General features: G+C 40.8%; 1 protein-coding gene across 2 annotated transcripts in view; it reads left to right on the forward strand.

The window, feature by feature from the left end:
• SND1 (staphylococcal nuclease and tudor domain containing 1) overlaps window positions 1–14,347 on the forward strand; it is a 437,816-nt gene that overhangs the window by 119,185 nt on the left and 304,284 nt on the right. For both annotated transcript variants that reach the window (XM_075273874.1, XM_075273875.1), the window contains exon 12: window positions 12,358–12,458. In XM_075273874.1, coding sequence (XP_075129975.1) covers window positions 12,358–12,458 — 101 coding nt within the window. The remainder of the gene's footprint in view (window positions 1–12,357; window positions 12,459–14,347) is intronic.

The following is a 14,347-nucleotide window of genomic DNA, read 5'->3' on the forward strand; positions in this document are numbered from 1 at the left end:
CCTTGCATAGGCTTTAGAAAGGCTATTCCACACCTACCTTTTAGTATGTAAATTGCCTCAGTGGTTTTTGAATAAGCCCGTTTTTATTCATATTCATAATGAGCTTCCAGTCAGCACAGGAAGTTCCCAGCAGCACTCATCTCTGCTATTATCTACTATGTGTGTGTGCAAGCAGGAAATCATCATCATCATCAGCCTGTGCATAGGAAACAATAGCAAAGAGGTGCACAATGCATCATGCACTCAGTCTAATTAGCATATAAATAAAAACGGACTTATTCAAAAACCACTGAGGCAATTTACATACAAAAGGTAGGTGTGGAATAGCCTTTCTAAAGCCTATGCAAGGATGTGATTAGTTAAAAATGACTTTTCCCAATGATAGAGCCCCTTTAAATTTATATTTAGGTACTGAGAAGTGGGCTTTCTTAGGTGCTGCTCAGTTATCCCGTTAAGGGCATCCCGGTATATATAACCTCTTCACCTGATAAACCAAATTAGCAGGAAAAGATGCAGATTAAATCTGTAAAAAAAAATAAAATAAAATTAAAATATATATATATATTTTTTAAATTATGGTCTCCAGCTTTCATGTACATACTGAAATAGATGCTTCAGTTTAATATACTCTTCTTTGTCTGGCCATCGTTTAAAGATCTTGGCTTCAGAAGAACCAAGTACTTTCTTAGAAATTGTAAGATTCACATTGTTTTGCTTGAAACGGATGCCTCCTGTTGGGGAGCCAGCTTCATTAACTCATTTCTAAGCAGGAAAGAAAGCGATTAAAGACTTTTACATATCAATTTGCGCAAGCATTGGCTGTGTCTGGAACAGTGTTCATGCAGGGCTAGGTGAGTTGACCGGTGTAGGTGGCATTTTCTTACTGTGTGCAGTACAGATGATGGCAGTGTAAACAATAAAATATACCTGCTGTCCAACTATCTTAGAAGACAGAAACGTCTATTATTCGTTAAGGTGAGGAGGATTTCAGTTTTCTATAGCCTGAACACTGCTGCTTTGTTTGAAAGCCTTTGGCAGCTGGGTGTAATGTTACATTGTCATTTAGAATCCAGGTAAACGGCTTTCTCTTACTTGAATGTGTTTTGATGCTGCTTGATAATGCAAAGGTGATAGCAATTCTGAATACTTTCAATATCAAAGTCACCCACCCACCCACCCCCTTTGAGAGAGAGTATGTCGATATCTATATATATCAGAACAATATGAAGCATCAGAACTCTCCTTGGAAGAACCTCGAGCTACATACTTGATTTTATAATTTTAAAAATAATACCATACTAGTTATTATATTACATGTATACTTTTGAGCAAATATCTTAAGTGCCATAGAGAATAACAATACTATATAAATTAAACATTACAAAAAATAAAGTGCATAACATTGGATTTCTGATCCTGATTTGGCTGAGTTATAAGCATGTAGGGTTATGTTTAGGCTGGGAAAAATGGTCCATATACTGCCAGATTTACCAGTCTGAACACAGCTACGGTAAACTGATATAATGGTTACCTTGGTGTTGCTTAGTTAACCTTCTTTGTATCCCCTATTGCTCAAAATTGTAAGACTATGTCACCTGTATAAGTGATGCACCTCCAAAAGAAATAAGATAATCCTTTAATAGTCCCCCAGTGGGGAAGTTTCAGAATTAGAGCAAACTAACAAAATTAGGTGCACTAAAATGTAACTTTTATTATTACCAAAAGCTAAAATAGGACAACCTCAGGTTGTGCAGGGTCCTATATAAAAACGTGGCTCAACAACTGTGTGATGCTTAGTGCTGCTGAATAGTGAGTTGTATGTCCGGTGTCCTATTAATATACAACCAATACAAGTAGCATGGTCCTCCTATATGTCAAATCAATTGGGGGAGGGAGACCCACTTTCACAAACATGTAAAGACAATAAGGACACACTCACAGAAACATACAAGGTCACAAAACTTAGGGACCTTATGTAATCAGCAGCCACATACAGCGGAACTAGTGCCGCCCACGTGCAACAGCAACATCACACATACAAAATACAGAACATAGCTATAACGGCCCATTGCCCCTAAGTTTTGTGACCTTGTATGTTTCTGTGAGTGTGTCTGATCACACATTACAATGCTAATGCATATCAATGCATTGCAAAAACCCCCCCCAAAAAAACGGCATTTCTATTGCAAGCTGTGTAAAGCAGCCTGCAATAGAAACTTACTAAAGACAAGCCTGAGGGCCTTCCTAAGGCTCCTGGCTGTCATAGTAACGGGACACGGGCCTTGGAGCTTGCTCTAGGTGCCTGCGATCCCCTGGCAAAATGGCTGGTCCTTAAGGTGGGCTATGACATAATTTTTTTTTTTTTTTTTTTTTTTTTTTTTATGTAGATTGTGAGCCCCACATAGAGCTCACAATGTACATTTTTCCCTATCAGTATGTCTTTTTCAGAATATGGGATGGAAATCCATGCAAACACGGGGAGAACATACAAACTCCTTGCAGATGGTTTTTTGTCCTTGGTGGGATTTGAACACTAGGACTCCAGCACTGCAAGGCGGCAGTGCTAACCACTGAGCCACCGTGTGGCCCCTAACTATGACATAATCTTTGATCTTGCATGGTCTAGCTTGACACTTGATTGAGTAGAATCCCACCATTTGTTTTAAAGGGATTACTCTTTTTGTGATCATCTTAATGTAAAGGGTCCCCAGAGTGTTTCATGTTGAGATCTTCAGCTGTCAGCTGATGTATAATAAGTGGGTGTTACGTAAGGATAAATACTGCTGGTTACGCTGGGTTCACACCTGCGTTTGGGGTCTCCGTTCTATGGTTTCCGTCTTCTGCATGCCAGAAGACGGAAACCATAGACCGGGTCCGGCCGTGAGCGGCGGTGAGCGTTTTAGGCTCTCCGCCGCGAAACCGGATTTTTTTTATCCGGACACAGAGTACTGCATGTCCGACTCTGTGTCCGGATTATAAAACCCGGTTTCGCGGCGGAGAGCCTAAAACGCTCACTGCCGCGCACGGCCGGACAGCTTTCTCACCCATTCAAATGAATGGGTGAGAAAGTCTCCTGCAGGTTTCCGTCTCTTGCCTGTATTTTAGGCAGGAAACGGAAACCTAAGTACGGAGTGCCGGGCCGCAGATGTGAACGAGCCCTTAGTCACACATTTTCTCTGGGCAGGAAGCAATGAGCAATGAATGTTTATACTTTATGCAACTTCACATACTCTTTATTGATGTCCTTGTATATTTTATCTGGGAAGCCTGCAAAATACAATTGTACAGCAGGCATGGTTGAGCCTTTTCAGCAGGAGACACATTATGGTGGTAAAGCAATGTAAATATTTGTACCTCCAGTGAGATTACTGATTTCGAGTGACATTGTGTGTTCTATATAGTGACACACTTCCTCATTCTGTAGCCTTCCTCTGGACAAGACTCCTCAAGGGAGTTTTCCCACCAGTAGTGATTTAATTCACAGTGACTATGACTGATTGACCTTGGAAACTCACCAATGCATATAATCGGCAGTGCGTTTCACAACTCAATACCTCCTCTGAGCCTGCCTTGTTGCCTTATTCCTAGATGGTCAGAACAAGCCCATGGGAATAATATGGGAAACTAGATGAATTAAGATTGCTCTCTAAAGAATGTGCATGAATTCTGTAAACCATGATAGTCCTGCTCTTTGGGGTTGGTAAACGGCTAGATATTTTTCCCTTCTAGACTGTGAGTTATCTACACTTCATAAAGGGTTTATGCCACTAAAGATATACATCTTCTATCCTTATGATAGAAGATACATTTTTGATTGATAGTAGTCTGACTGGGTAAGACCCCCACCCACCAACCCTGAGATCAGGATGTGTTTTACGCCCACTGTGAACGCAGTTATGACAATGAGCAAACCCCCTGCTGGACTCACTCTCCCCTGCTCCTATTCACTTCAATGGGAGCACCGGAGATAGCTGAATGGTGTACTTTGGCCTTCTCTGGCATTCATATTGAAGAGAATGGTCTTGCAGGAAAAAGAGGATGGACCTATCTGCTTCCTGCTCTACTCTGTATCAGCTGTTGAGGAGAGCTGATCAGTGGGGATGCACATGTCAGAAAAAATGGCGAACCTCGTTAGGCTGAAGCCCCTCATGGTGTAAACGCTGCGGCTAAAGCCATGGCATTTTACAGTCCCTGCAGAATCTCATCCACACAATTGCAGAAAACTACTGTCAGCAAAAATGCTGCAATTTCCAAAACTGTTGTGTTTTAGGAAATCACACCATAGTTAGGGTGCATTCACACGGAGGAAAATGGTACCGAATTTGATGTGGAATCCGCGTCAGATTCAGCACTGAAAAAAAGTCTCCCATTGACTTCAATGGGCTCTTTTTTTCTGCTGGAGGCTTTTTTTTTTTCAGCGCTGAATTTGACGCGTTTTCCACATCAAATTCAGCGCCCTTATACCTATGGAAACTTTGACAGTTTCCATAAAGGTACAATTGATACAGAAAGTCCATAGAAGAAAACTCTACAGCCTTTCTGTGAAAAGCACTGTGGGGAAAAATGTGATATACTGCCATGTTTTTTTTTCCTTGCAACACTTTTTTGCTTGCGCCTGCTGCTAGCCTTAAAGAGGTTTACCTGAGCATTTTCACGTGCCCTTCACTATAGTGAAATTGCATAACAAGCTGTCATTTACTCCAGGACTTATCTTAGCCCTTTTTGTGAAATGTTTCCCAAGGCCATGGTAGTTATGTGAACATAGTGCAGCTTTTATGGTTATTCAAGATACTGGCTGCCTCTTTTTACCGCCACGACACAAAGTATGCCTTGCAGGTGCAAATACAGGATGTTGATGAATTCCCAGTTTGGATGTGACCACATGTGTAAATAGATTCAATGTCCAGGGATTCATTTATTACATGAGGTTAGGCTAGAGGAAATCTGTAATTTATCAAAATAATCTTGTCATCTACAATTTATTTATTTATTTATTTACACTTCTATCCACCATTTTGATGACTTTCTATCCTACGTTTGTGTGTGTGTGTGTTTGTGTTTTTCCCCTGTGTACTAGTAAATATGCTTAGCTGCCTACAGGGAGGAAGAATAAACTAGAAATGGACAGTTGTATCCAGAGGCTTTATAAAATAAGAGGATGCTGTGTGTATTAAATGTAAAAATGTTTTAATCACGTTTTACTTTTGCGGAGGTGCCCTTGGGCACATTTCTCATAATGCATTTTTCACTTTGCCTCCTGCCCTTTGGCATTTTTTGTACTTGAGCTGTCCTTTTTAGAAGACAAGTACTTCAGTAAATATTAAAACAAGACGATATTTCTAACAGAAGCTTAGAAGTGCCGGAAATGTTTTGTTTCTCTATTAGATAAGGTTGAACTGGCTGACCTCTTTTGATGATACTTTTATTTTCGTTGCATCTTTGTTGTCCTTTTGCTCCTGGTTTTAACCCTGGTGCTATTGTTTCCATTTTATTATGTAATTTGCTGAATAAAGTAAGCAGTTACATCAGAAAGGTAACCATAACTTGTGCAGCATTATGTTGCAGTACACTTTCTTGATTTACAGTTTACAGTTTGCCCTGTTCTTAAGAAATAAAGAATGCTTTCTTATGCTTAAAGATGACCTTTCACCACTTCCACCATCTTGAGCTATTTTCACCATTCAATAGGTGCCTGTGCTTTGCTTCTGGCACAGTTGTAATATTTTTTCTGTAGTTCTAGCCATTTCCAAGCAGTCAGTACAGTTAGTGTTGCTCTGTGATATGTAATTCTGTCAGGCAGGAGCAGGCAAGGGAGTGAGACATCCTTGCACAAACTATAGCAGTGGATTTGAGTATTGCAGTGATGCCCCATATACTTCAATGGCGCAGTGCTACAGTACCTAAAGTTACCACTACATTAACGTCTATGCAGCAGCTGATCTGCTGGTGTCTGTCTCTTGCAGATCTAATATTGATGACCTATCCTAAGGATAGGCCATAAACATTAAAACAAAATATAAAAAAAATGGACTTATGTGAACATACGTTAAAGCAGTGGATACCTGTATTTTTAAGCTAAATAGGAGGGCAAAAATGCAAAAACCAATGTATATAATATGATATAATGTATAATATAATATGTCATACTGGTCAATATTGCCACAATAACCAATATACTCCAAACCAATGTGCCCCTTCACTGGCTGGAGACTCCAACCAACTCATGTTAGCAACCCCTCCGGATAAACAGGGTGGTCGGCTATCTGATGACAATATGTGAATAATGTTCCTCCACTCACAGGGGCACATATCAGGGCATACAGGCGTGTGTCAAATAATGATATCTTAGAAATAAGATTAGATATAGAAAATAGGTCCGCCTAGCCCTAGCAGAATTTTTGCACTTATTCTTCTGGAACATTATAAATCTAAGGCTCTATTCAGTTCACGTTGATGTCTATGTAAATGGATGGCCATCAGTTTGCATCCATTAAAAAAAAAAAAAATGCCAAAAAATGTGATCTCATGAGAGCTTTAATGGTTTATGGACTAGAAGTTAAGGGTTTTAAAATTGTTGCAAGTTGCGTTTTTTATGCCTTGACCCTTTCTTGAAGATCGCTGGCAAAGATTTCCATTTAGGCCACGACCCAGCCATAGGTTGCACCTGATTTATTAAGAGGACTGTGCCTCACCATAAATGGCATACTAAATCCACCCAGCTTCCCTGAAATTTGTGTATGACAGTAGGTCACTTTAAGACGATGGCCTTGCTTCAACAAATGATATAACGATGCACAGTGCATTGAAAGGTACAGTATGCTACCATACGTTATCTAGAAAGTGTGTTAATTCCCCTCACATGACCTTATCTGCTAACACATTCTGACATTTAGAGCTTATTCTTTAGTTGTTTTTTATTTTTTTAGCATAAAGCAGAGTCAATAACCCATTGCTGCATGAATATTGGGTCAAGTGTCATGACCCAAATATGCACATTTTAATAGGTACTTTAAGATATATGTATGGCCATACAGAGATTTAATTGCCCAAAGTAATGAAGTATGATGACCTATTACTTCCTCTGCTGTAATACACTATGTAAGCTCTTTCAGTCAATATCCCCTAAGGTTTCTATATTTTATGAAACTCAATGAACGCTTGTTTGCACACTGGTTGCCTCCAGTGAGTTCTTTGGTCACCACTTCACCTCCTTCATCAATACAGCGTTGATCTGTGTTGTTGCTTTTTAATGTGGAAGGTTTTCTGTATCAGGCTGTTGCTTGTGGGGTTTTAAGGAGCCTTCAAAGAAAGCAGTTAATGAAGATGATGTTTTTGCATTTTGGTGGTGTTTTTCTTCTTCTCTTATTCAGTACACACGATTAAGACCTGTGCATCACCACTTGTTTCAGTTTTTCATAGTTAAAAATGGGCAGGATTACAGTATAAAGTAACACCTCGGTTAAAAAGCTTGAAACTGATTCCATCACTGTAAAAGGGTTCACATTTTCCCGCAATCACAGTGACAATTGCTTGGTTGCTAGGTCACAGATCATGTACATAAAACTTATCTGTACAGGTCACTTTGGCAGATTTTTTTAAACTATCTAGAAGAAAAAACTCTTAGAGAGGGGTATCCAGTTTCTAAGAGAAATAAATGGCAGCATTCCTTAATATAAACAAATCTCTAATACTCATCATGTTAAAGTTATGCACCATTTAGCTGATTTACCTTCAGGTCACCACAGTTGTGACTTGCAAGCATCGAGGCCTGCAAATGAAATGCCACTGTGACATGTTGTAAGCCTTTCACTACCCCCCCCCCCTCCCTCGGGACCACGCTCAGACATGCCTACTATCTGTAGCTTTGCCCTTGTTGCCTATTGCTGCGGCCATTGCAATAGGGGAGTGTAAGAGGCAGTGTGTATACGTCAAGGTTGCAGCGACAGGCGGTCTTTGAAGCAGTATGTGTGTCTGAGCTTGCTTTCCAGGCATGGGGAGGGGGGACAGGTTATTGGATGGCTTTCAAAAGGTCACATGCCATAGTGACATTTTGTCACAAGTTACTTGAAAACACCAAGGCCTGCAAATGAAACAAAAACAGAGGTGGTCACAATACCTTTATTACCTGTGATTTCACTGCAGGGGAGCGTGCAGAAGGGGGCGGCACACAGAGAGTGAGAGTAGGGAGAAGAGTTGGCTCGTTCACACGTGGGGCGGGTTTTGACACCGAGAGAGTCGCGGCAAGCCGCGTCACTCTCGGGTCAAAACCCGCCTGCCACGACCATCGAACTCGCGGCTTTCACCTCTGCAGCTGGCTCAAATGAATGAGCCGAAATCGGAGGGTGCTGCCGCTAGGCGGAAGCCGCGGCTCAGCGTGCCGTGGTTTCTGCCTGAAGAAAGGGCAGCTCGCTTCTTTTTTTTCCCACTATCGGCAGCTGCCGATAGCTGAAAAAAGAAAGCTAGTGGTCTCCATAGACCACCATTGAAACGTGGACCACCATATGACGTGGATTCCGCTGTTAAAATCCGCCCCTTTAGCCCGTGTGAACTAGCCCTATAGTGGGAAAGATTGTTTACAGATTCACTACATATAAATAACAGTGATTTTATTTTTCCCCCATAGAGTTATTCTTTATTTGACTTTTTGCCCATATTATACCGATAGAGATCAAACCAACGTTTCCACAGATATACCGTATTTTTCGGACTATAAGACGCACCTAGGTTTTAGAGGAGGAAAATAGGGAAAAAAAATTTTGAAGCAAAAACTGGTAAAATATTTAATATATGGGAGTTGTAGTTTTGCAACAGCTGCAAGGCCACATTGACAGGTGACCCTGCAGCTGTACGGGGATGCATAGAGTGTTTTTTTTTTGCGGGGCCAGAAGTACTTTTTAGTTATACCATTTTGGGGAATATCTATTTCTTAGATCACCTTTTATTGAAAAAAACCCCGGTGGTTTATGATATATGATTTTCTACTTTTATATATATATTCTAGGGACAGGAGGTGATTTAGAACTTTTATTTATTTCATATTTTTATTATATAGTTGTAAAGCTTTTTTTTTTTTTTTTTTTTTTTTTACTATTTTATTCCCCCCCCCGGGGCTTGAACCTGCGGTCACTTGATTGCAAGTCCCATAGACGGCAATACAACTGTATTGCCGTCTATGGGACATTCTGTCTATTAGTATTACGGCTGGTCATAGACCCAGCCGCAATACTAATATACAGCAGTGACAGGCCTGGGAGTCTCATTAGGCTCCCGGCTGTCACCCGAACAGGTCGGCTCCTGCGATATCGTCGCGCAGGAGCCGGCCTGCAACTTTACAGGTACGGGGCCGGTGGGGACCGGCCCTGGGGGAGAAGGGGCCACCGATACTGACCCGGCATCCGCCTCTCTAGTACAGCGGATGCCGGGTCAGTATAGACGAGGGATAGACGCCGGGGCCTGAGACATCGCTGCGCTCCTCTGCCCTGCATGAAGCCAGCGGCGGGGGGGACGGAGGAGCTGAATAGCAGCTCACTCCTCCCGCTGCTGGCTTCATGCAGGGCAGAGGAGCGCAGCGATGTCGCAGGCCCCGGCACCTGTAATGGCGTCTATCACTTGCCGGCTTCCGCCTCTCTATTACAGCGGATGCCAGGCGCCACATTCGGACTATAAGACGCACTTTTTTTCCCTAAAATTTGGGGGGGAAAGAAGGGTGCGTCTTATAGTCCGAAAAATACGGTAATTGACTTGCTGTGATTTTTAAAAACATGGGCTTTTTTGAAAACACAGCTTTTCCACTGCAGATTTTTGTGTTCCACCATGTGTGACTGGGATTAGCCAGAATCCCATATACTTTGCAGGTACTGTAAAATGCAGTGTTTTTGCTGTAGAAATGTAGTGTTTTTTTTTTTTTTTGGCCGTGGCATTTTCACAGCAATGTTAGGCTGGTTACTTCCTCTCTTGACCAGAACAGGGCTCAGTTTTTGCTAGTCGTATCACTTTTAGTTTGCTGCTTAGGGATTATCTGGCACACAGTTTGTTTTATATTGTTTTAATCTGGCAGTTTATCTTTAAAGCATTTTTCTTTCAATCTTGAAGCTGTGGTCTTGTCCTTTTTTTAGTCTAGCTCCCCTCAGTCCTCTCCTTTATATTAAGCACAATAGTTTAGGAGGGTTTGCCTAGCATTAGCTGATGTTTGAAAGCTGTCATTTTCCTTTTTCCTGGCTTGATGAGTGCGAGAGATGTCAGCGAGATGGAACACGACACAGTGAAAGACTCAGCCTGTGATTATTATAGAAACCTTTATCCTTCCTGTAGATGGATGCGCTGCTAGAACATTCTGCACATTGCTACAAATCTGCACTACTTGTTTGGGTTTTAAAATGCTAGAACCATACATTTCTGACATGCTTACATTAGGTTCACATTAGTGCCAAGGTCTCCATCATTTGGATCTGCTGGACCACTAAAACATGGACACTGGCGAACCCCATTGAATATAATGGGGTCCGCCATTTCAAAACTGAAAATGGTGGATAAAACGGTCCTCTGTGCAGGATTTTCTGCACTTTCTGTAGACTTCGGTGTAGATGGGATTTCAGCCTTTGCAATTTCACTGCAATCAGCTAGTGTCTTTCCATAGTGAATTACCTAGAAGTAGCAGGATATAATAAAGAAAGGTGATTTCTTCACAGAGACTGGGTTCTTCATGTTGATACACAGAACGGCTGATTGGGTTCTGAATCTGTTGTTTGTAAACCTGGGTCAGTTTTGTAGTCTAGACTGCATCAATGGCAGGTTCTTTTGAATAACTACGTAAAAAAACCCCTTTAAAATTGCTAAAAAAATATATATTAGCATTATGCGAGGTTTAGTATTATAAATATAATATTTAGATACAATTATTTATATTAAATGGATTCTATTACTAGAATACCCTTTTTAAACTAAATAGATGTATGAATAGCCTTAAGAAAAGCTATTCTTCTCTAACCTTTATTATTCTTATCCACGCCTCCTTTCTTTCTTTCTTTCTTTCTTTCTTTCTTTCTTTCTTTCTTTCTTTCTTTCTTTCTTTCTTTCTTTCTTTCTTTCTTTCTTTCTTTCTTTCTTTCTTTCTTTCTTTCTTTCATGAATTTTCTCACAGCACTAGGGGCATTTCCAGTGTTGCTTGAAAACTCTCCAGTGACAGCCTCTGTCGTCTTCTCTGCCTCCCGCCTCTTCTCTTGCGCTTCTCTTCTCTTGTGCACCTCTTCTCTTCTCTTGTGTTCCTCTTCTCTTCTCTTGTGCTCCTCTTCTCTTCTTCAAAAAAGCGCAAACTGCGCATGTCCGTCGGCCATTTTCCTGTGGCCTCTCCCATTTGGTGGTATTCGATCGAACAGTCGAGTATTGAGCGACTACTCGAATCGAACTTCGAACATTTCACTGTTCGCTCATCTCTAATGGTTAAGTTTTTCAATCTCTATGTGCATTATTACTGCTGTTTGGATGAGTATATAATCTGTAAATGGTACCTGAGTTTTTAATAAAAGATGAAATGTCTTGCTGGGCAGTCTATTCTATGACTGTATAAGCCTTCATATATGGTGTCCTATCAGTTTTTCTGCTGCTAATCACATTATGGCTGAAAGGAGATGTGCACAATAAGCAACAGTCTGCCTCCTTCCCTTTTCATTGCAGATACTATTCTACAATACTGCCAATTGCAAACAAATACCTGAGAAACTCCAAGTGTCCATAATATATTAGATCCAGGAACCCTGGACTGTAAATACAGGGTATATACATGCAACCAAGCAGATAAAACACAATATAAAAGAATTATGAGCACAATTAGTACAGCTTCTTGCTGTTTGTATTATTCCATCTATAATCATACAATCAGCCAGAAGTAGATTCAAGTACATAGAAGCTCCAGAACAGCAGGACTGAGAACAGTGCTAAGTGCTATATAAAGTAAAGCACATGTAGCTCAATATACAGGTGTATGCTCACCTTAAAAGGTTGTGGTAAGCCCACAACCACTCCAATAAGCTTTAAAATTTGTGATCGGGAGTACTGATGTCGATAGTAGCATAGTGAAGAAGAGCAGAATTATCCAAAATCTGGGGATTTGAATGTTGTATCGGCATCCTGTCGCGGCTGGCCGCGCGGAAATTTCACAAGGGGGAAAAGGTTTCCGCCACCTTTTCTGCCATGTAAACATAGGTTAATAGTAACTAGAAAGGAGACATTAGTGGCAGGAACTTTAGAAAGCAGCCACATTTTTAATTAAAGTGTAGAATTGCATGTTCTATGTAATGAAATGAGTCTTAAGATAGTGACCATTTAAATATATGTGATCCTTTTTTCAATTTGTCATAGGTAAATGTGAATGTAGACTACATCCGATCGGCGAGTGCAGCCACAGAAACCACTCCAGCATTTCCTGAACGTACCTGTGCAACAGTCACTATTGGTGGAATGTAAGTAACTAGGTGGGGGTGGGTTGGGTGTAAACATTACTTTCCTGGTACAGACTTTTGTTGTAATTAAGTGTTTTCCAGGCAAATTATTATTATTATTATTATTATTATTATTATTAATGAAAAAGGGTCTGTTAGTTCTATTAATAAGTTTATAAATGTACCCAAATACTTTTACCAGTGTTTTGAGTGATTTTTGGTTTTCTCTAGGAGCGCCTGGCATCTTCAGCATTTGTTTACATGGTGTAGCTTCCTGTTCTTTTTTCCTAAAACTACCATGATGCTTTGCTCTTCACTCAGAGCTGACTTGCACTACCTTTCCCTCTCACCCTCATATTCCCTCTCTGTTTCCCTAGCTACCCCGCCCACTTCTTGCCCTTCCCAAATAACTAACTAATTAACTCAGCCCCCACCCCCTTATACTTGCATGTCTTCCTGTCTAGATCTTCTGGGTACGGGAGATCACATCCTTCTGCGGGCCCAGCTCCTCCTCTCTTGACGTCTGCCGGCACCTGGGAGGAGGAGCCAGCCCCCAAAAGGATGTGATGTTTCGTGCTCAGATGATCCAGACAAGTAAGTATGATGGGGTGTGGGGTTCACTAATGTTGACGTTCAGTTTCCAGAAACTGAGAAAGGGAATGTCACTGGAAAATCTGAAAATGTGTCTGGGGTGGTCACACGACCACCTCAGCAATATGGGTAAATATACATTATTGATAAAGTGAGTAATTTAGAAGCTAGGAGAGGGGATGGTGTTCAGCTTAGTTTAGAAATATGATTTTTATCCTGGACAACCCTTTAATTGCCATATTGAAGTTGCATGTCCTATTGCTGGGAGTCAGTGGGAGATCCTCGTCCTACTGTCATCTAGTTCGCATCACTGTAATCACCAGCCTTTTTCTTTAACTCTGACAAAATCACTGAAATCTTTTTGCTGAATTGCAGCTTTTCCAGTAAGTTCACCACATACCTACTATGACTAAAGCTGATTCACACTTTCTAACATGGCATTGATGCCAAGATCCTTCTGCAGAATCTGCATTCTGAGCAGGTTGTTTTTGCTTGTCCTTACTGTGTGACAAGTCTCCAGGGTAAAGCTTTATTGCATGTGTTCCTGGAAATAGTTTGGTAATTTGTCATAGGTGCTTCTCCATAGCAGCTAGTCTTGGAAAGATCCCAAAGTGCTCTTGGCCATACTGTTTGTCCCACAGAAAGCCCTTTATGAGACAATGGAGCATTATCCCAGGAGTTGCTAAGCCGACTGGAACCTGGAAATTGCCCTTATCTGCCAGTTGCACACAAATTGAGACATGTGCTTACAAAGTCAGTTCTTCAGAAGGATTAGCTTAGTCTGGTTTTTGTAACCCCTTGTGCATCGAACTGATACAACAGAATAAGGGGCCGTTTCCATCTATCCTATGTCTTATTTCTGTAGTATTACACCTGACAACTGTCAAAGTCAATCTATGTTGATGGATTTTGTATAGAAAGTTTTTGTCTCATGTACACTTAACATTTGTAAATGTGCAGTTATTAATATTTACAGTGAACTACTGAAAATGTTTCACCATCTTCAGCTACCCATATACATTAGAAAAGTCATCAAAATCTGCAGATTTGTAGGGGTCCTTTAAAAAAACAAAAAAAACCAAAAAACAAAACTGCAGCCAGATAGGGTTACTCCTTTTCTCGCTGTAAAAAAATATTACACATAGCCAAGATTCATAAGACTGTGTTCACCTTTAAGTTGGGGTCTGTTGCAATATCCATTTGAAATCTGTGGATGAATAAGTCCTACTTGCACAGTTTTTTTTTTTTTTTTTGCCTCTGGTATCAATATAAAACAAGAAACACTAAACGGACCCCATTTTAGTCTTTTGGGGTCTACC

The sequence above is a fragment of the Leptodactylus fuscus genome, chromosome 5 (genome assembly GCF_031893055.1).
Source record: "Leptodactylus fuscus isolate aLepFus1 chromosome 5, aLepFus1.hap2, whole genome shotgun sequence".
Lineage (NCBI taxonomy): Eukaryota > Metazoa > Chordata > Amphibia > Anura > Leptodactylidae > Leptodactylus > Leptodactylus fuscus.